Below are 22,136 nucleotides of genomic sequence, written 5' to 3'. Positions count from 1 at the left end.
GGCTGGGGCTGCTGGCTCGGTGCAGCGGGTTCTACTCGCGCCAGGTCCGTTGGCTGTGGGGGTTATAAAGCCGCGGGCAGCCGGACATGGAGCAGCCGTGGCCGCCGCCAGGACCTTGGAGCCTCCCTCGGGCAGAGGGCGAGGCTGAGGAAGAGAGTGACTTGGACTTGTCCCCTGGTTCTCCCCGCTGCCCGCAGCTGCCGAGAGGCGGCACCCAGGTGAGAAGGGAGCCCGTATTCTGCGGGGTGGGGGGTTGGGGGAATGGGAGGTGTCGTCACCAGGCCCCCAGAGATCGCTGTCTCTGCGACCCTGTTTTGAGCCCCCACCTCCCCCTTTTACCCACCCCCGACCCCGGGCGTCGGGGGCCTGATGTCATCCCATCGCTTTGTAACATCTACTGAGCTCTTCGAAGAGGAGCTGGCCATATATTCCCAACCTCCACCTCCATACACACCTTTTTCACCTTGGCTAATTTCTCACCCTTGAAGAAGTTCCTCTCCCCCACCCCTCTTCTGATGGCACCCAGATTTAAGACCCCTCAGTCTATAATGTTGACCCTTTGTCCTCTTGTGCCTGCTCTTATCCGAGCACTTTATTCTCTTGAAGGTTCTAATATTTGTGCACAGTTGATGGGAACAGTGAATGGTTGTATTTCAATAATTCTCTGAGCCCCTGACTAAAGACATTAGGTCCAATTTATTTTACTGACTTTTGACATCTTAGCAAATTCTGTAAACCTTGCTTTTCATGCTGGCGTAAATCTCGGCCATTCCGCGTGACCATTTCCCCCTTAGGTTTATGATTTTAGTTTTGCTTCATAGCATTTTTCAGTTAAAAACATAGGCACGCGTTTGCCTTTTCCTTCAGACTTTTTATTCAGATTCCTGCCGCTTCCTGTGGTTTTCAGCCAAGCCTTTTTTCCTCTGAAACTTATCCAGAAATGATATACTACCACTTAGGATTTTCTGGGTCCCACCTTAGGGAGTGCTTATATAGTGCTCATATCACTTAGTCCTGGTGTTTCTCGTAATCTGTTTTCGGAGTATATTTCAGGATCACTGACTAAACACTAACAAGTGAAATAAAATGGAGTTTAGGTATCTGCCTTCTAGCCTTCTTACAAAATGGGATCCCTGAAGGCTTAACTGAGTTAATAGTTTTTCTCTAGACTTATCTTGCTGTTAATGAGAATGAGTGATTTAAATTGTTTTCCAGTAAGTGTAGGGTTGTTGCTCTTAAGCCCAGCTCACAGGGTTAGTTGGCTGCAAAGAGAAAAATGCTGTTTCATAACCACAGACTGTTCTTCATCCAGCCAGTCACTGGGAAAGTACAAGACATTTTTTAGGAGGACAGAATGACAGTTGATAAGTCGATAGTCACTCAGTAATAATGGATCGCTGGTAGTCATCTTTATATACAAAATATGTTATATAAGCATGTAATGAATGTGGTACAAAGCTAGAGACAAAGAATGAACAGCAGCTGCCATTGTCAATTTTGAAGGCTTAAAGAGAGAATAGAAAGGTCTCAATTTCATTGCATAGTGGTTGAATCTAAAGAGTAACCTAAAAGAAACCAAATTCTAAAAATAGCTGTGTATTAATTTATCACCTTATATAGCTGACAAGAATTTTAGAAATGATTAGGCTTATCTCCTTCATTAAAAGTGATTTCCTTGAGACTGGATGGCATCACTGACTCGATGGACATGAGTCTCAGTGAACTCCAGGAGTTGGTGATGGACAGAGAGGCCTGGCGTGCTGTGATTCATGGAGTCTCAAAGAGTCGGACACGACTGAGCGACTGATCTGATCTGATCTGAGACCATGTAGCTAGTCAGTGGCAGAATTAGATCCTGCCACATCCTGGTTTAGAACCCACTTCTGGAACCTGGTACAGTGTTTTTTCCCACCTACTGCACTGCCCATCCTATGATGTAAAACTTTATTTGGCTGAAACTAACTTTGGTGCTAAAATTTACAGAATGATTTCTAATCCTAAATTAGTTCATGTGTTTACAACAAACCTACTTATTTGTCTTGCTGGCTTTAAGTATTACGACTTAAGTTTTTCTTTTTGGAATATTTAGAATAAAATGTTTAATTTCATTTATAAACATTTTATAATCTCTATAAAAACAGCCTTGGTGTAATTTTACCTAATATAGGGAACCTAGACATCTTTATGTCATATGTATAGTTCTGAGATCCAGTTAAATGCAATTTGGAACTTAGAGATCCTGTTTGGAAATTTTTTTATGTCAAGTTATATTAGTAGGCCTTAATGCTAACAGTTCCTTTTTCAAATCTGTGTTTATTAAATATAATCAATCATCTCAATACATGTGGGATAGTTAACTCAAATGCCCAAACATAGTCTTTGGAGAAGAATTTAAACATTAATCAGTTTTAGAATTTGGAAATAAGATTTCTATGTTTGACTTGAAAAATGATTTGAGAATTTGCTCTTGGATAATTTGACCATGCAGGATATTTCCATTTGTCCTCATCTTTGTTAGTATTTGTCTTTTTTTACAAAATAAATTTAACAGGTTCATTTGTCTCCTCTTCCTAGTTCCTTCTTAAGCATCGACAATTATTCTTAATCCTATTTTAGAATAACAAAAAGTGAAAATAAATACTTGGTTGACTAGGACCATGTGTAAATGAGTAACTAAAACATTTGAATACCAAGTGTCCACATTTGCCCAATAAGTCTACGTTTGCCTGAAGACTCAGCCAGGAAGGAGGAACCTTGCATGCTACTTGCCTTAGAATTCCTTACCACCACTAGTCTGTTCCAAGAAGTCAGGAGTCATTTATTCATCTAAGATTTATTGAATTCTAACCCCTCAAGAAGCTTATAGTTGAGTAAATAAGCACAATATTGTGTGAAAGCACTCAAATGCATAAAGAAGTATGCATAACTTTGGTGGAGAGGGACAGGATAAGAGGGAAGGGAAATGATGCTAGAATCTAGGATAAAGATGGGAGTTTAGGGATGGTGGAGTGCCACATTGAAGTGGTGGGGGTGAGAAGGAAAGAATAAGCAAAGGAGTAGAAGAGTAACTACAGCTGAGTTGAGAGAGATAATAGGAAGTGAGATCATGAGGCACCATGCCATGCTACAAAGTTTGCACTTTAAAAGTTCTCAAGACTCTGTGAATAAGTAAAATTATCATTTTTATTGGAGAGATCACGCCAAGTCTAGTAGAGAATGGCTTGAGATTAGAAAGGCTATACTTATTTAATGAAAGTGAGAAATTATAAGGGCTTGAATAGTGATGCAGGTAAGGGAATGGATTGGAGTATTATTCTGAATACCTACCTTGAAATTGGTCTACATTTTGGCTAAGAAATCATGAAGAATGTGCCTTTAGCTTTTGTTCTATGGAGCCGAGGATTAGAAGGAATTAAATATCCGTCTTGGTGCTTTACATGTGGAGGTTGAATAATTGTTAAAACTAAGTACTTTGCATCTGAGCAGAACAGAATCACCAGGGTGGACCTAGTGACTTTTTTTCTTTTTAATTAAAAAAATAGCCTATTTTTATTAGGATTAAGTTAAAGGTTATGTATTTGATATAGTCAGTTATAAATAGAAATTTCCAATAAGAACTTCTCAGATTACCAAGGATTGGGGTAATACAGAAAGAAAATAAAAACCAAGAAGTGATTACTTCTAAATAAGCAGTTCTTTGCAGTGAAGAACTTGCAGAGCAAAAGTCTAAAGGTCTGGTTTTCAGTATGTTGAATGATAAGATGATGAACTATATTTAAACTTTTGTTCTCATTATTTTGTTCCAGGATTATAAAGGCTATGAATCAAATGTTTGTTGAGGCTGTATGCAGGACACTGTGCTAGTTGCCAGGCTTTTTGTTGCTGTTAGTTGTCCAGGGAGAGACACAGATTAACGAAGAAGCTTAGAGTCTAGGTGATGAAACAAGACTTGTAATATAAAATTGTAACTGCAGACACAGAAGGCTGGATACCTATATGCCAAAAACATTGTACAGAAATCCTTGACTGATAGAAAATTGAACTGTTCTACATAAGCATACCTGTTCTGTTGCCTTCTTCATTTCTTAAAAATACTGTTTTTTATCCAGATGTATAGCCATGGAATCGAAATGGCTTGCCAGAAGCAGAAAGAGTTTGTGAAGAGCTCTGTGGCGTGTAAATGGAATCTTGCTGAAGCTCAGCAGAAACTTGGTAGCTTAGCACTGCATAACTCTGAGTCCTTGGATCAGGAACATGCCAAAGCACAAACAGCAATATCAGAACTGAGGCAACGGGAAGAAGAATGGCGGCAGAAAGAAGAGGCTCTAGTACAAAGAGAGAGAATGTGTCTGTGGAACATGGATGCCATTAGCAAGGATGTTTTTAATAAGGTATTATCTTTTATTGGGCCTACTGAAATAAGGAAAGCCTGAAATGTTTTTGCAAACCAGTTGTGCATATATGATAACAAGCAACAGAATCCTGTAAACAGTATTCAATTTTGACAGTTTAGGAAAAGTGATTGTTATAGAAACATGTATCCCAAGTAGTGTCTAATGTTGGTAGTCCACGTAATTGGTAGTCCCAATTATGTGGCTGCAGCATAGCACACTGAATATAAATGTGGGTTCTAGAGTCAGACTGTCTCAAATGTCAACTTTGTCATAGCCTGGCATTGTAACCTTGGGCAGATCACTTCCCTAAGCCTCAGTTTCCTCAAATATAAAGAGCAGGTATAAAGATTAAGCAAGGTAACATCATAGAAGCAGGTAGCACGGGGCCTGGCATGTGGTAAAGCTCATATGTTACCAGAGATTTCTGATGTTGCTGTGCTTATCAGCTTGCTTTCAGTTTTTTTGTTGTGTAGTTGCTAAGTCGTGTCCAGCTCTTTTGAGGTCCTATGGACTGTAACTCGCCAGGCTTCTCTGTCCATGGGTTTTTCCAGGCAAGAATACTGGAGTGGGTTACCATTTCCTTCTCCACGTGTTCTTCCTGACCAAAGGATAAAACCCATGTCTCTTTCTTGGCAGGCAGATTCTTTACCACTGAGCCACCTGGGAAGCCCAACTCTAATGTAGTTATTGGTTTTATCAAGTAAAACAAAGTTTCTCACTGTTACTTACCAGTACGTATTTAGTAACCCTCAGATAGTAATCTGGACTTAGTGTTACAGGCATTACTGCTGAAAGGAGTAGTAAAATATTTATGCCAAGTTAGTAGTTTATTAGGAGAAGGCAATGGCACCCCACTCCAGTACTCTTGCCTGGAAAATCCCACGGACGGAGGAGCCTGGTAGGCTGCAGTCCATGGGGTCTCGAAGAGTTGGACACGACTGAGCGACTTCACTTTCACTTTTCACTTTCATGCATTGGAGAAGGAAATGGTAACCCACTCCAGTGTTCTTGCCTGGAGAATCCCAGGGACAGGGGAGCCTGGTGGGCTGCCGTCTATGGGGTCGCACAGAGTCGGACACTACTGAAGTGACTTAGCAGGAGCAGTAGTTTATTAAGAGCAGTCTTAATGTTTCTCACTGATTACACAGACCTTATTCTTTGACTTTTGTATCTGAAGAAGAAGTGGGCAATGAAATAGTCATTTTCATCTAAATGTGTAAAGTAGTACTTCTTTCTGTTTGTACTAAACTCTCAAGCCTCAGGTGTAGACTGCTCGTTCTTGTCTAAGTCCACATTCATTTTATCTTTAACCTTCATTATTCTCTAGACGTAGTGTGTAACACTACTTGTTTCTGCTCTGGCATCCACTCTAAAAGCCCCTTCTTCCCCAGGCTTCTTTAATTTCTTTCCTCTGGACTAGCTCTAGTCCTGCTGCAGGAATAAGTAATACACATAGGTAAATGTCCTGTACTACTAGCCTTATCAGTACTTTACTCTGTAGTGAAGGTAAATTATAAGAGTATAACATGCTTCTTGTAAAAAAAAAACAACATAGGCCTGTAAAATAAGAGTTGAAAGGCTTCCTTCATTTCCCATTTTTCAGAGATAACTGCTGTTAACAATGAGTCATATCTTTCTAGACCTTCTGTGCTTGTACCAAATTATATATTTTTCTTTCCCCTCAATAGAATCATTCTTTAACAGAATGATTCACTATCTCTGTGTATATTGTTCTATGGTTTTGCCTTCTTAAGTGTTACTTTATGTTTTGCATTTATACTCCAAAACTATTTAAAATGATTTTTTATGATAGAGGGAATGGTCAAAACAGTGTTCTTTTGTTTATACAGTTATTGTCTCTTAACACAGTGGTCACAAAGAAAATATTTTTGTTTCTGCTTTTAATTATTTTTTTTCTTAAGTTAGATTCTCATGTAGCCTACATTTATACCAGAATTAATTAGGACTATCATTATGTTCCAATCATTTGCTGAAAATCATGCATTCATTTTGTTGGGGAGCTTGAGATTTGAGAGGACAGGTCTAGATCCGCGCTGTCTGACAACTTGATAGCTGCTAGCCATATGTGTTGTTGAACACTTGAAATGTAGCTAGTCCAAACTGAGATGTGCTGGAAGTGTAAAATACACACCAGATTCCGATGACTTAGTACCAAAAAAGTAAAATATTTCATTAATAATTTTTATATTGTTTACATGTGGAAATAATAATATGTTGGGTTAAATAGATACCTTATTTCATCTGTTTCTTTTTTTAATATGGCTGATAGAAAACTTTACAGTTGTGACTTGGATTGTATTTCTGTTGGACAGTTGCTGGTCTAGATGGCAGGATATACAAAGAGGAAAAAAAATGCTTTTATTTTGAAATATATAAACTTAATGTGTTTCCTGACTATAAACTGGCAGAGAGCTAGTTTTTGATTTCCATTTTTGGCAGTGATGATCTCAAGGTTTAAATGTGATCACATAATGTTCTGAGAAACTTTTTGCCAGTTTTTGTGGCCAAATAAAAACTTCATCTTGTTCTGTTTTATGACTTTAACTGAAAATAAGCACTTCCTTAATAGAAATTTATACGTGATTTCAGAATCAAACTGTTTACCTCTCCTAAGAAAAGTTTACAACAAAGGTCTATTTTAGGTTTATGTGTTAATCAAAAATTTTGTAGTAAATATAATCTCTAATCTTTGAATTTCTGAGTTTGTTTCCAGCAAGAACTCCAAAGATTAGACTAGAGTTGCAAATATTTAATGGAAATGAATAATGCAAAAATAAATTATGCATGTAAAGGATCTTTCTATACCTGCCTTTGATAGGCATATTTGGTTTTACAAAAAAGTTAATTCATTTGTTTTTCTCTGTGATTTCTAAAATAGTTCTACAGATGAATTTAATGAAACAATATCATTTTATTGTATCACCTTTTTATAATGTCTATAAGAAGGATTGCTGGGCATTCAATACCTGAGAAAGAAGATCCAATTAGAATATATTAGATTTTAAAATATATTCAATTTTAACTTCAAAATTTTTTCTTAGAGTTTTATTAATCAAGATAAAAGAAAAGAAACAGAAGATGAAGATAAATCAAAATCATTTATGCAGAAACATGAACAGAAAATTAGACATTTTGGTAAGTCTACTACTTGAGTTTCCTTCTTTTGTAATGTTTGATATTCTAAATATATGTACAGAAAGTGAATTTATAAAATAGAGACAAACTCCAGTTGTATAGCTACTTCTGGCACAGTTCTATGGCTTGTTTTAGAGCTATACATAAAAAAATAGAGTGACAGAGTAAACTGAATTGTGAAAAAAAGCAAAATTCAACCTGTTTATATAATGCTACCCTCTAAGACCTGGTTGTCGTTTTTGTTTTTTGTTTTTACTACCTAGATTCTGCATGTCCCAACTAGTCCCTGCTTTTGTCTTTTTTTATCTTTGCTTTCTTGGTATCTTATTATCTTACGGTTGTAAGATTACATTTTTCAGATTTTGGATATGATGCTGTACAATTCATGCAGATCCTTCAACTGTTATTCAGATAAATAACAAAAGAATACAGTCTATAATAAGTAAGAGAAATACATATACAAAGAACTGAAAAATAGTTTTCTCTATTGGAGAAAAACGATAGGATTGGGATTGATGAAAGTAAAGACTTCTCAGAGGAGGGAACATCTGAGTTAGATTTTGAGGACCATATAGGAGCTTTCCTGTAGATAAAGGGAGGCAAGGCAGCAGCCACAGCATGTACGAAGCCAGAGTCGGGAAGTAGTGTGATATGTCCTAAGAATTATAAGCAGTGACAATACTGCTGGAGTGAAAATGCTACTGGGGAGTATAATGTGTCAATTTAGTAAATGTATGTTAAGCTTTTTAAGTGACATTTTGAGACTTTTTTCTATTGGTGTTTTTCTCCCAAAGTATTTAGAATATCATTCATCCTTGTGTCAGTATAATGGATACTACTATAGTTTTTGTTTTTCTTTTTTGTAGTTTACTCATACATTAATTTTTCTCATACTATTTTAAAAAATGAAATAAGCTTGTTATTCTGTTTAATTCAAGAATAGTTTCTGAAGAAGTAAAGTTTATTTTTGCACATATTATCATTCCAGCATTATTTATTATAGAAACAAATAGAAAAACTATGGTCATCCTCAAGAGTTGATTTTGTCTCCATTATTAAATACGTAGTTTAAAATCTTTAACATTTAGTGACACCCTTTTTCACAGCCCTTACAAGTGTCACTAACCCTTTCATATATTCTCTTTCCTTTAAAAGAGACCAAAATGGATAGGAATTTTGTGCCTGAGTAAGTCACAGTGCTGCCATGGAGAAGTAAACAGGAGAAGCAGTGATCTCTCTGAATAGTTGATAGAGTTGAAAATATTCCCTCTTCAGAAGTGTAACAAAGCTAAGGCAAAATTGCTGTGTAGGATTTATTTTATGACATCAGGTATAAGAAATAAGGATTATACTTTCTTTACATCTGACCCCTAGAAGTTATTAAATTCTTTAACTTTAGTTTGAGAAGAAGTTTAAAGTCACTTAAATAATCATCATGTTTCTCAGAATTTAAAATGACCTAGTCACTGTATCCAAAGTGTTGGGGAAATATCTATAAAGCTTGTAAAACTCTATGAGAAAATGCTAAAATGCTATTTTCCAATTTTTTTAATGAGGAAAATCATTTATTTTTAATTGATTTCCTTGTGTTACTGTGTATTTCTCAGTAAGACATTTGTCCTCAGTTTTGTTTTTACTTATGTTCTGATGTGGAACTTTAACATACAGAAGTTCATTTTGTGTCTAGAGAAAGGATTTATTGCTGAACTATTGAGGTAGCCTTGTAAAATTTCTATGATGATTCTCGGATAACATTCTTGGTTGGATGAGTCTAAATAAAGCTCAGCACTTTGCTGGTTCTGTGATTACTTGAGTGGTATCAACTTTTTGACCAAATTTCTTACTAATTTAGGTAAAGATGACAGTACACCTTTAGTAGCATTTGGATTAGTTTGGTATTTTGAAGCAAAATGGCAGCATTTCCAAATATACTTAACCAACTTTAAAAAGAGTTTATTTTCTGTGTCTAAACAGTGATCATGATTAGATGGTTAACATAACTAAAATGGTTAAACTATATTTACTTTTATAACACTGACTGGATTGGTTTTGCATGCAGTATTTTACTATATCAGACATATTTTAGTAAATTAGAGAAAATGTAATTTTTCTAAATCTAAGTCTTTGTTGGCTCAGTGTAGTTTACTTTTGAAAAGTAAAGGTTTGAAAAGAAAGGTTTTGCTTTCTTTTCCATCTTTCCAAAAGAAAAATTTATAGTCTATGAATAAATAATACTGAATCTCCTGAAATTATCTGTACTTAACTTGAGCCTAGAATGACCGACCAGACATGTCTATTTGCCTGGGACTTTGGGCTTTCCCTAGATACAGGGCTTTTATAGCTTTAAACCAATCACTCTACTTTATCCTGACAAATTATTTGAAATAAAATTTACTGTGAATTCTAAAAGCTATTTCCAATATGCTGGTGTTGCCTTATTATCTATCTTCATTTGCTCTTTTACCATAACATTTCTATGGTAATACGAGCTGTCTTTAAAGAGAATCATTTTAAAATACCATTTCTTTGCTTACAGGAGGGAAGTATTTGACATTCATGGCTTAATTCTTGTTTTACAGGTATGTTAAGTCGATGGGATGATAGTCAGAGATTTTTGTCTGACCATCCATACCTTGTATGTGAAGAAACTGCTAAATATCTTATTTTATGGTGTTTTCATCTAGAAGCTGAACAGGTATCATGTGAAACTTGAATTTCTGAGAACCTTAGTGGAATGCTGATTTGCTTTTTGTTTTTGTTTTTCCCATTACTTTAAACGTAAGCAGGAATGTCATTAAATGGAATTCCAATTTTGTTTTGTTTTCAAGATCTGCTTGAGCTTACTGTTGGCATCTTTTTTTTAGTTATTTCAGTTAGCATAGGGAAACTTTTTTCCAATGTGCTTTCCCTACCTTCCTGTCCCCTCATCTCTCTTGTTCCCATATACTATAAACCTTTTTCTTTTTTAACCTATTAAAAACTCATGTTTTAAAAATCCAAATAGTGATCACAATATTAAGTATATTCCTTATAATTTTAATATGTTTATTTTCAGAAAGGGGCTCTAATGGAACAAATAGCACATCAAGCAGTTGTAATGCAGTTTATTATGGAAATGGCCAAAAACTGTAATGTGGATCCAAGAGGATGTTTTCGCTTATTTTTCCAGAAAGCCAAAGTAAGTAGCTATTTGGTATTATTATTTTATTTTTTTTATTGAAGGATAATTGCTGTTTGGTATTATTAAATGGGAAAGTTAGGGTTTAGCTGAAATGTCTTTTTGTCCGTACACATCAAAGGAGGCCATCCAACCAGGATGCCACAGGCTAGATTCTGTAGATTTTATAATGAAAAGAAAAGTTATATTGCTGTTTTTATGCTAATTTAGATTATAAGAGGCTGTACTATATAGCATTATGTGAACTTGAGACCCGTTTACATGAATGTATACAGGAAAATTAGAGGAATGGTTTGAGAAAATAAAAAACCTATAGTTCAAAGAATATTATGCAGCTTTCAAGATTATATGAAAATTACATGAAGTATTTTTAATCTGAGAAAATGCTTTGCTATAAAGTGAAAAGACACAACACATTTATATATATAGGATGTCAGCTATATTAAAGAAAAATAGATATGTTTAGAAAGATCAACATTTCATACTCAATAAATTAGTAATGATTTAAAAGTTGTACAAGAAGTAGAGCAATAGTAATTCATATTAACTGCCTGCTGCTGCTGCTGCTAAGTCGCCTTAGTTGTGTCCAACTCTGTGCAACCCCATAGACAGCAGCCCACCAGGCTCCCCCGTCCATGGGATTCTCCAGGCAAGAACACTGGAGTGGGTTGCCATTTCCTTCTCCAATGCATGAAAGTGAAAAGTGAAAGTGAAGTCGCTCAGTTGTGCCCGACTCTTAGTGACCCCATGGACTGCAGCCTACCAGGCTCCTCCGTCCATGGGATTTTCCAGGCAAGAGTACTGGAATGGGGTGCCATTGCCTTCTCCGCTATAGGAGTCTAAATTGGTGTAACCACTTTGGAAGATTTTCTTGTAAAATTGAACAAGGCAAGTACCAACAGCCAGAAATTCTCCTAGATACATACCCTCAAAAAAAATTTCTCAACATGTCCAAGGATAGTCAAGGGTCTTCAAGACCCTTTCCAGAGGCCCTGAGTCAAAATTATTTTTATAATAATACTAAGATGTTATTTGTCATTTTCGCTCTCTTTCTTGCATGAGTGTGCAGCTTGGATTGATACAGAAGCAGATGTATGAGTACAGCTATCTTCTTTTAAGCCCAGACTTTTCACTAAATTGTTTGTTTTGGAAATATAGTTTAAAGATATATATATATGTTATATGTTTAAAATGTTAACATGTAATGAGTTTGTTAGTATATTTCAGTTAATATTTAAATTCCTCAGTTTAATTTCTAACGTAATTATTAATAGATACAGCCCACATAAACAGGAGCTCTTTAGGTTCCTCAACAATTTTCAAGAGCGTGAAGCAGTCCTGAGACCATAAAGTTTGAGAATTGATGGCCTAGAAAAACTCCTATGTATGTGCTTCATAGAAGTGTTCATAATAGCAAGAAGTCTGGGAACAACCCAAGTATCTGTTAACAGTAGAATGAATAAATTGTGGTATATTCATTTAGTAATATACTAATCAGCATTGGCATGGATAAAAAAACAAGAAACTGAAAAAAGTCTCAGAATGAAATATCTGCTATTATTTTTAAAGTATTTTATATTTGAACAAGCAGAACTAAGTAAATATGTTGTTGAGGGATATATAAATAAGCTGTAAACTTGAAGAGACAAAGGAGTGATGACAAGTCACAGTTGTAACCTCAGAGAGATGAAATGCTCATTATTGAAACTGATCTCTAAAATACTAGTATTGATCTGTTTCCTAATTTTTGTGGGTATGTAGTAGGATTTTTGCCCTGTAAGTTGTACATACATATTTTACGTGATTTTTTGCATATTTGATACATTTTAGCATACACAATTAGAAGTTAGAAGAAAATGTACCAGAAGTTTAATTTTGATTAGACTTGAGTGGTAGAATTACAAATGGTTTCCATTTTCTTTTTCATATACTACAAGGAACATATTTCCTTTTATAAATAGAGAAAAACATTGTATTTTTAAATTATAAAAATTTTTTAATGTGGCAGAAGTTGTACCTTCCACTTCTACTGTTAAAATAGGAAAATTTCCCAAAACAGTAGTTTTAATGAGTAAATGATTGAGTTGGTATTTTAGGCTTCTGATGACTGTTTTCAATTTTGACACACAGGCAGTAAAAAAAAAAGTTTCTTTTTCATCTTAAAGGATATGTTTGAACTAGTGTTTAATAGCATAATGGAACATAGTCATAAAATATGTATTTTTTGACATTTATAATACTTTGATAATAGAGAATATTTTATTCTTAAATCTGACACTTCAGAGTTTTATTTATTTATTTTTTCTTTAATAGAAAATTATTTAATTAGTATACATGTGTTCCCCATCCTGAACCCTCCTCCCTCCTCCCTCCCCACACCATCCCCCTGGGTCGTCCCAGTGCACCAGCCCCAAGCATCCAGCATCGTGCATCGAACCTGGACTGGCATCTCGTTTCATACATGACGTTTCACATGTTTCAATGCCATTCTCCCAAATCTTCCCACCCTCTCCCTCTCCCACAGAGTCCATAAGCCTGTTCTATACATCAGTGTCTCTTTTGCTGTCTCGTATACAGGGTTATCGTTACCATCTACAAAATAGAACTGAACAACTCTGAAGCCACAGATGTTAACATTTTGTTCTTAATATTTTTTTTTTAATTAAGGAATAACTTTCATGAACTATTTGCTTTGTGAAAGGTATTCTAAGCACTTCACATGGATTAACTCATTAAACATTCATAACATTTTATAAGGATAATTACTTTTTTTTTTTTTTTTTACAAATGAGGAAGTTAGCATAGAGAAATTGAGCAAGTGACCCATAGGTTGCTTAATAAAACAAAAATCAATCAGGTCTCTCTAGATCTAAATACCTAGGGTTTAGGCATGCAGTAAGGTCAGCAGTTGTGTCACTTGATTCCTTTAATGGTTTGTTACATAACCATTTCAGAAGGATTACTTTTGGATATGAAGGCTAACATTGCATGTGTCTCCCTAAGTACCATTGACTATAAAGTGAAGTGTTATAAAGAAATGACTTCTAAATTCATTTTAAAAAATACAGAATAGCAGCACGGAACATTGTGTGTATTATTTGTATAGATATTGATGCTAATAGCTAATCCGTAGGTTTTAATGGAGTTACACAACCTAAACTACATTAAAGAGAAAAATCACACTGCAGACAAATGGACCGTGATAATTCAGGAATGAGACTTTGACAAAATCTTGTCCACCACTTGAACTTAAAACCTATGGTCTATTGTGTAGGATGTGCTCTGTGTCATTTTTTTAATCTGCAAAGGAAATATTTATAAATGGAGGCTACTGCCAAAAGGATATTTTGCATTAAGAATTTTCTTTATATTATATACATTATGGAGAGATTTCCCCTCCCTCAACATAACTCACTGTACTTTTTTTTCCCATAATCTTGAAAAGAAGGTACTTGCGTAACTAAAACAGTAAGATATTTTCATACCAAAGTTAAATGTTGACTTTAATTGGTTTTCAGCTTTTAACAAAGAGAGATTTTAGGGTCAGAGAATTACTAACAACAGGTAGTAAGTGTTTCTGCATTAACTGACAGAGAATTAGAAGGTTTAAAGAATATCCCTTGGCTGTTGCTTGGCAGTGGGACGAGAAGAGAAGACTGTGAGCGATTAAATGAGGACTGTTTTGGATCCTATCAAGAATACAGATAAATCAAGAGAAATACAGAGGAAGCCTACTTTCTTTCATTACATTTGTGTGTATGTGTGAAGAAGGGTTGTTTCTTATTAGTTTGTTTTATTTTGCTGAAGCAGAGGGAAATGAAACAGACCAATCTATAATATTCATATAAAACAGGCAGTTTTCAGAAATTTGACAGATCTTGGTGGTTTCTACATTTAAACTGTTCACCTCATCTTTACTTCTTCCACTTCAGGCTTGGTATATGCTTTGTTAGAGTTTACTGTGTGGTCTGGAAATCTTGAAAATCAGTCTGTTTGTTTGTTTTTTCAAGGCAGAGGAGGAAGGTTATTTTGAAGCATTCAAAAATGAACTTGAAGCTTTCAAGTCAAGAGTCAGACTTTATTCTCAATCACCAAATTTTCAGCCTGTGACAGTTCAGAATCATGTTCCCCATTCTGGTGTTGGATCTATAGGTTTATTAGAGTCCTTACCACAGGTAAGTTGAAAAAGTAAATATTTTATAAATGTATTCACATAATATTTGTTCTTTTGGACTTCTGTTTCTTCTTGTATGTGTGGTCATTTTAAATATTCTTGCCTCAAAAGAGAACTCCGAGTTTCATCTCATGCCATGTTTTGGCATTAAGTTTTATCCATCACTTAGGTATTTTAGAGAGACACCAAATTCTACTCCTTTAAATATAGAAGAGATGAGGACTATCTAAGCATTCTTAAGGGCACATGTTACCTATTGATCATCTAAGTCATAAACTTCTTAAGATGACTCCAATATCCCATCTTGAGTAGAACTATTAAGAATTGAAGATGGATTAGCTCCAAGCATATACCCAAGTAGCAACTGAGGTGATTTATTGCATGAGTTTATTAGTATTATCTTTTTAAATGTTGGTGTTGCCTACCAGACAAATTTTAGTACAAATTAATGTAACTTACACTGAACTGTTGTTTCTGGTAATATTGGCCAACTGTTTAAGCATCTTAGAAGTCTGCGATTAGATTAACATAAAATTATCTCACTAGCATGAAAGAATTTATGTTAAAAAGAGGAAGTTGGACCACTGGGTCTGCCTGATTCTACTTAGAATTACAATTTTAAGTTATCACTAGGAAGTTACTGCCCATTTTGGTTTTAGTAGCATTTAAATTGAACCAGTCATATCTCATTTTCAGACCAGCTTTAGCATTCTAGCCTGTTGCCTACATAGTGAAAGGGAAGTCTCACTCAGAAGACAGTATGAAGAGAGACCTGTATTTATTTTTAATTTTCAAAGAGTTGTAGGAATTGAGATTTTCAATGCCTTGACTTTATAGCTATAATTTCACTAGTCCAGTTATTTGTAGGCCAAAGAGACAATTTAAGGAAAGCAATTGATCATATTTAACTCAGCCAAAAATATAATTCTCAAGAATAAGAAAGAAAATCGGATTTTTAAATAATTAGTCATGTTACCCCTTAGACATGTAAGCGATATTCTCCCTCAGTTTGTCCCCAGATTACCTCTTAATGCTGTTTTAATAAAGTGATGATTTTCTCTGCAGTTCTGTGAGAAATAGCCCAACAGGAACACAGTCTTTAAGAAATTTTATGACTAAGTCACTGTCAAGTCCAACATATAAATCTCCTAAAACTAAGGTGTCACATAATGAATGCAGAGGAAAAAAAGACTTTTGAGGATGCTGCTGATTCTAAACATAAGAGGGGAAAGAGAAGATTTCAGCTAGAGACACAGAAACACAGTCACCTGCTTGAGGGAAGGGTAAGATGGAAAACAACCTGAGGGATCAAGTTGTCAACTGAGAGGAGATTTGGAAGAAGAGCTTAAAATAACAACTTATTTTTATTATATATCAATTTATAGATTACAAAACACTTGTATGTGGTATCTCATTTAATCTCAAAAAAACTGATTTCGTTTTATGGATGAATAAAGTGAAGCTCTTGTAGGTTAAGTAGCTTGCTTGAAGTCAATACAGTAAGTGATGGAGCTATTATTCTAATCCTGGATTTCTGTCCTACTCCACTGCTCATTCACCTACATCATAAACTGTTGTTGAATCATATCCTAGAAATATGACAAGATGCTTAGTTGTGTGCTCTTGGGAAGAACTGGTCTCTGAGACAATAAATGTGTGGAGAATGTTACTGGATGAGAATATGGGGTAATCAGTGGGATTTACAGAGAAGGCAGTGGCACCCCACTCCAGTACTCTTGCCTGGAAAATCCCATGGACGGAGGAGCCTGGTAGGCTCCAGTCCATGGGGTCGCCAAGAGTCGGATATGACTGAGCGACTTCACTTTCACTTTCATGTACTGAAGAAGGAAATGGCAACCCACTCCAGTGTTCTTGCCTGGAGAATCCCATGGACGGGGGAGCCTGGTGGGCTGCCGTCTATGGGGTCGCACAGAGTCGGACACGACTGAAGTGACTTAGCAGCAGTGGGATTTAAGTGTACATTAGGTTAGGTATATTGAGTGCTTTTTGTTTTTTTAAGTCTCTTCAGTTCTTAGGGCTTCACTAGTGGCTCAGCAGTCAAGAACCCACCTGGAATTCAGAAGATGCAGGTTTGATCCCTGGGTTGGGAAGATCCCCTGGAGAAGGGAATGGCAACCCGCTCCAGTATTCTTGCCTAGGAAATCCCATGGACAGAGGAGCCTGGCAGACTACGGCCCGTGGGGTCACAAGAGTCAGACATGAAACCACCATCACTGCCACCTTCAGTTCTTAAGGAGATGGGTAGATGAATTTTAAAGAATCTCTTTAGCTACTTCTAATAGTCAAAATTCTCTCATAAAAAAACTGGAACCTAGTCTTAATAGAGAGTAACTGTAAGCTCTGTTGGACCTGGATGGTCAGAAAAGGTCTTAGCAGCCTCTCTCTTTGGAGAATGGGATAACAATCTATTAATAATTTTTGTAAAACTTAAATTTGGATAACAGTTTAGCTTTTAATCTCTTTTTTTAAATTGACAACAATCTTATGAGATAGACCAAATACCAGTATCCTTAATTTTGAGAGAAGTGAACCAAGGCCCCCTGAACAGATAAGTAAGTAAGAGTTACCTTAGGCTTATCCTATATACTAGCTTTTACTGTTACTAAATTTTGATGAATTATTTTCTCTGAGGATGGCATTATACTAAGTGAGAGAGTCAGGGTTAGAACTTAGGTCCAAGGTTACTTTAATGTACCAGACTTGAGTCAGTTATTTGTGCCAATCCCTTCATAAACCTTATTGACAATAATCCAACTAACTTCTTGTTCATTTTTTTACTACTACAATAAAAGAATCAAAAAGATTCTTTAAAAAAGAAGAAAGATTAAAAAGATTATTGAGAACACTTCCTCCCTTTGGGATGGAGAGTTCCGATATCTAATGCCCTGTATGGACTGTTTTCCTCATTGATGTATATTAAATAAACAGATGAAAGTAGGTGATTCATGATAAAACTAAATAGCTGGGAGATATTCAGAACTGAGTAGACAAAATTGAATTATTGGAAGAATTTCCTTAAAGTCCTGGATCTTAAGGGCTTATGTCTCTATTCATGGTGCTTTATTAATAGTGGTTTTATTTTTCAATTTATTGAATAAGGTTTTCTGTTCCTAGTTTTAGAGATGTTCAAAATTAGAACATTTTTTAGTTTTTCTGTGTAAAAAAATGAAACCTAAATTACACTGTTCTTTTGTTTTCAACTTTTTAAATACAAGTCTCTTTCAAAAGATTTCTCACTTGAGTTTAACCTTTGAGAAACCGAAATAGATTCTGAAGGTATAACTTTCACTTAGTAAATAGTTTTTTACCTTATTCTAGTGTTTTTTTTATTTTAATATTTACTATTATAATTAGATAGTAATCATCATAATACCTTGCTGGCTTAAAGCCATTTATTTTTTAAATTGTCAATAGCTATATACATATAATCACATAGATATAGCCTTATGATTAAAATTATAGTTTTCTTAAATGGAGGGAAGAGGTAGTGTTTATTACATTTCTTTTTTATATATATCATTCTGTCTTTGCCACATCTCTTTGGATTAAGTGGTAGTAATCTATTATTTTTTCTTTATCGTCTTGGGTTTCAACCAAAGTCTGACTTCAACTTTTTTTCTATTCTGCTATACTGCAGAGAGAGAGAATGTGAAACTGAATATGCAGTTTCATGTACTGACACCTAACTGATGATCATCCATTCTTTCCTCTCTATACTTTTCAGAATCCAGATTATCTTCAATATTCTATCAACACAGCTCTCTGCAGTTTAAACTCAGTGGTACATAAAGAAGATGATGAACCGAAAATGATGGACACTGTATAATTTGGTTAAGACTGCTGAAGCCAAGTACTATTTTGTTACAAGAAAGGAAGAACTTGGCTATTTTCTTGACACTTTTATGGGTGCTGCACTTTATTTTTGTTTGGTTTTTGATGGGAGGGAAAACAGAGTACTGAAACGTTTTGTAAAATTTTTTTTATGTGCTGCTAGGTTTTTTTTTTTTTGTTTTATTTTTTCCTGAAGAGAGGAGTGGTACCATATGTTGCAAGAAGTCAAACTGGACTTTTTTTGGGTTTTTTGGCTACTAAATTTGCCTTTAATCTTACTGTTCTCAATTTTGGAATCAAAGTATGAAAATCTGCACAAATGCAATGTTTACAAGAACTGGTTGATTCTAGGAGGCATCTGCTACAGTCTTTTTATATGGATATGTACATGTCCTACTCTACAAAAATGATTAAAGATTAAAATGTATCCTATTGCTAATTTAGCTGTCAAATCTGGTGTTTCATCATATTAAAAGCAATAAATCAGTAGTTGGTAATCTGCTTTACTAAATAAGCTGGGTAGTACAAATTAAAACAGTCTTTCCCCTTAAAATAATATTACATTTGTTTCTTCAGCACCATCGGTTAAATCCTTAACTACAGTATCAATGTTATATGGATACTAAATTAACCCCCAAGTATTCTCAGACGTATTTCCCTTAGAAGTTGATTTTACCCTATTGACATTTTAGTATTAGGGTTATATAGTGATATAAAAAGTGATAAAGCTCATAACATTTTTTTTTTCTTAGTAAGATCCAACTTAAAGTTCACTCTTAATTTCTTGACATAGTCTGGGATCTCTCAGGGAGCAAGTTTTAAAAGAACTAAAGGCCTATAAGAATAAATAGGAAAAGTAATCTGATTTTTTAAGTTACAGTTATTGTTTTACTCTAATGTGGCCCAAAGACTTTTTTAAAAGGCAAGAGAAATCTTTTGACACGAACTACTTATTTCTAAGAATTTGGTGATCCTTACTGGTAATGATGGCTTTTACTACATTTGTCATTCCTCTCTTTAGCTCAGTTACCATAGAATGCTTCTGAGCTTTAATACTTACATATATAATTCACTTTAAATATGCCAGGATATTTGATGGTTCATTTTACTAGGAATGAGATGACAATGTTAATTATGCTGTCCTTATTATTTGAGGATTAACCTTCTGACTTATAGGAACATGAGCTTTGATTTGTATCAGATGTAGTCTTTGGTGGCTCAGTCCCATTGGGACTAGTAGTAAACATGTAGAAGATGATTAAATGGGATTTGGACTACATGTCTCAATTTGAGAAGCCACCCCCATGGTGATCAGATCTGTGATGGTGGCTTCATTTGCACCTTGTTTTAAACTAACCTGAGGTGATAAGGCAGTTAGTACTCATAGAAACAGATTGGAGTTATTGAATCATACATATGTAACATCACAATCTTCCTGGTTTTCAGAATAAAACTTGTTTTTGTGCTTTTAATATATACTCTATAATAAAATGTTCGACTAATTTATGTGGTAGCATTCATCAGCCTGTAGTTTTTTTTTTTTTTTTTAACCAGTGACCTAGTTATAGAAGTTTTCTGCTTCTGCTTTTTTTTTTTTTTTTTCCTATTTTGGAGCAAGCTCTTGTTTTTTCTGTCCTATCAAATGGAGAATGAGTATAGGAATAAAATTCCCAGCTTCATAGAAAAGTAACTTGAACCATTACTTTCTATTTCTCAACCTCACTTTTCCCCAGGATTTGCCTGTAAGCTCTAAATTGTTTTTAATTTCATTTTGCCTTAGAGATAACTAAAAACTGAAGATTGGAAGGAGAGAAATTATCAACAAACTGAGTATACTGTTCCTGGAGGATATTTTTGGTTTCTATTTTATAAAATATGAATTATTTAAGAACTATTTAAAATTTGGTTATGTATATGCTTTTACTTAGGAAAGTGTTGTATGTTTGCAGTGTGAAAGTGATTGGATTTATTTTGGTAACTACTGACTGATGCCATAATTTGCACCTAAAGACTATAACTTACAGTTTAGCAGTACTCAATACTCAGAACAATAAATTGACATCCTTTTTATTTTTCTTTATTTTGCTAAGAATGAATTCCTATTAGGAGAAATGTCTTCTGTTTCTTAAGTAATAAGGGTATACTAAGCAAAGGAATAATTTATTTTTCAGGTTGCACAATTTTCTCCAAACAAATTACACAAACCATGGAAAATCTAAACAAATGAAGCATCTTTGATATCAGAGTGTCTATCAGAGATTCTTACTTCATTTGATAAATTAGTCTTCTAATGAAAGATGTTTTTAAAATAGCTATCACTACATTCCTTGTTAGTTCAGTTTTATCAATGGTGGTAGATATAACACTGGTTTAAATCAAAGATTCTTCTCTAGGAGAGATGAGTAATATTCTCATCCAGTTATACCATGGGTTCTTTCAAATTTTGCCTAGTGAGCTCACATTCTCCTGTAATTTCTCTCTAGGAAAATTGGGACTTCTGTCAGACTGGCATTCCTGTTACCCTTTTAAAAGTAAACTAAAATGGTGCCCAAGAACATAAATATAGTTTAGTAGTGGCTTTACAAGATTAAAATATTGATTGTGAGTTTAGGCAAAGTGATTTTGAAGTTAATCTTGGGATATTTTCAGAGACAAATAAAAAGATGTCAGTTTACTGTTCTCAAAGTTGGTCATGTATTTCAGTTCTTAAACTGATACAGGACAGAAATGTACTTATCTCAATTGAGGGTCAGGCTTTTCATTTCAGTTTTGCTTCTATATCCTATGCATTTTAAAAGTCTGCACATTCATTTCCCATCTGTAATGGACATGTATGTGCTATTTCACAGGTCTTCTGAGAAGCTGACTCATCTAATAAGTATGTGCTTGCTTACTATGTAAGCCGATGGCGGGAAGAGGTACAATGATGAATAAAAGTTGATTATGAATTGCTTAAAATCTAATAATGAAGTTGAAACCATTGTCATAAACCTCAGAGAATAAGACTTAAAGTTTTTGTCTTTTCTAAGTATGAAATTGATTTTTTTAAAATTCCCACATATTTCACTTTGTTGAATGACATTTGTCATGCTACTTACTCTTCAAACACTTTTATAGAGTCCTTTCGTAAAATATGACACATCACCAAACTGATTCACACTTTGGTGACATTCTTCTACCATGCAATTTTACATGCATAGCAATTTTAACTTTTTACTCAGTGCTAAATGTAGTTATTAGTGAGCTGAAAGGAAAGAAAAAGAAAAAGCTATAGCTGGATGTGGACTCTTAAGTATATTGGCTTTTACCAACACAGATTATTTTGTGTTTAAAAACTTTAAACTATTAACTTCTAAAATCAGAATCTTGAATTGCAAAGATA

At 34.7% G+C, this 22,136-nt stretch overlaps 1 protein-coding gene across 2 annotated transcripts; it reads left to right on the top strand.

The window, feature by feature from the left end:
- On the top strand, positions 1 to 21,759 carry CDC37L1 (cell division cycle 37 like 1, HSP90 cochaperone). Of its 2 annotated transcripts, none has more exons than XM_086415257.1 (7): positions 1 to 218; positions 4,110 to 4,391; positions 7,457 to 7,550; positions 10,130 to 10,245; positions 10,606 to 10,728; positions 14,739 to 14,903; positions 21,604 to 21,759. In XM_086415257.1, exons 1-7 carry the CDS (start codon positions 87 to 89, stop codon positions 21,610 to 21,612), a joined length of 921 nt encoding a protein of 306 aa, XP_086271383.1. In that variant the 5' UTR covers positions 1 to 86; the 3' UTR covers positions 21,613 to 21,759. The 2 variants fall into 2 exon arrangements, with proteins under 2 accessions (XP_086271383.1, XP_086271382.1); XM_086415256.1 differs by lacking the exon at positions 21,604 to 21,759 and adding an exon at positions 18,648 to 19,193.
- The last annotated feature ends 377 nt before the right edge of the window (positions 21,760 to 22,136 follow it).

The sequence above is a fragment of the Bos grunniens genome, chromosome 8, assembly GCF_055505025.1.
Source record: "Bos grunniens cultivar Pamir isolate PY7600 chromosome 8, Bosgru_T2T1.0, whole genome shotgun sequence".
Classification (NCBI taxonomy): domain Eukaryota; kingdom Metazoa; phylum Chordata; class Mammalia; order Artiodactyla; family Bovidae; genus Bos; species Bos grunniens.
Note: the sequence above shows the minus strand (reverse complement) of the source record. Positions and strands in the feature narration are given on the sequence as shown.

Excerpts from the sequence above, each read along its gene's own strand:
- CDC37L1 (XM_086415256.1), top strand. The coding sequence starts at position 87 with ATGGAGCAGCCGTGGCCGCCGCCAGGACCTTGGAGCCTCCCTCGGGCA. Across the intron at positions 4,392-7,456 it reads GCAAGGATGTTTTTAATAAG|AGTTTTATTAATCAAGATAA; the intron begins GTATTATCTTTT and ends ATTTTTTCTTAG. Across the intron at positions 10,729-14,738 it reads TATTTTTCCAGAAAGCCAAA|GCAGAGGAGGAAGGTTATTT; the intron begins GTAAGTAGCTAT and ends TGTTTTTTCAAG.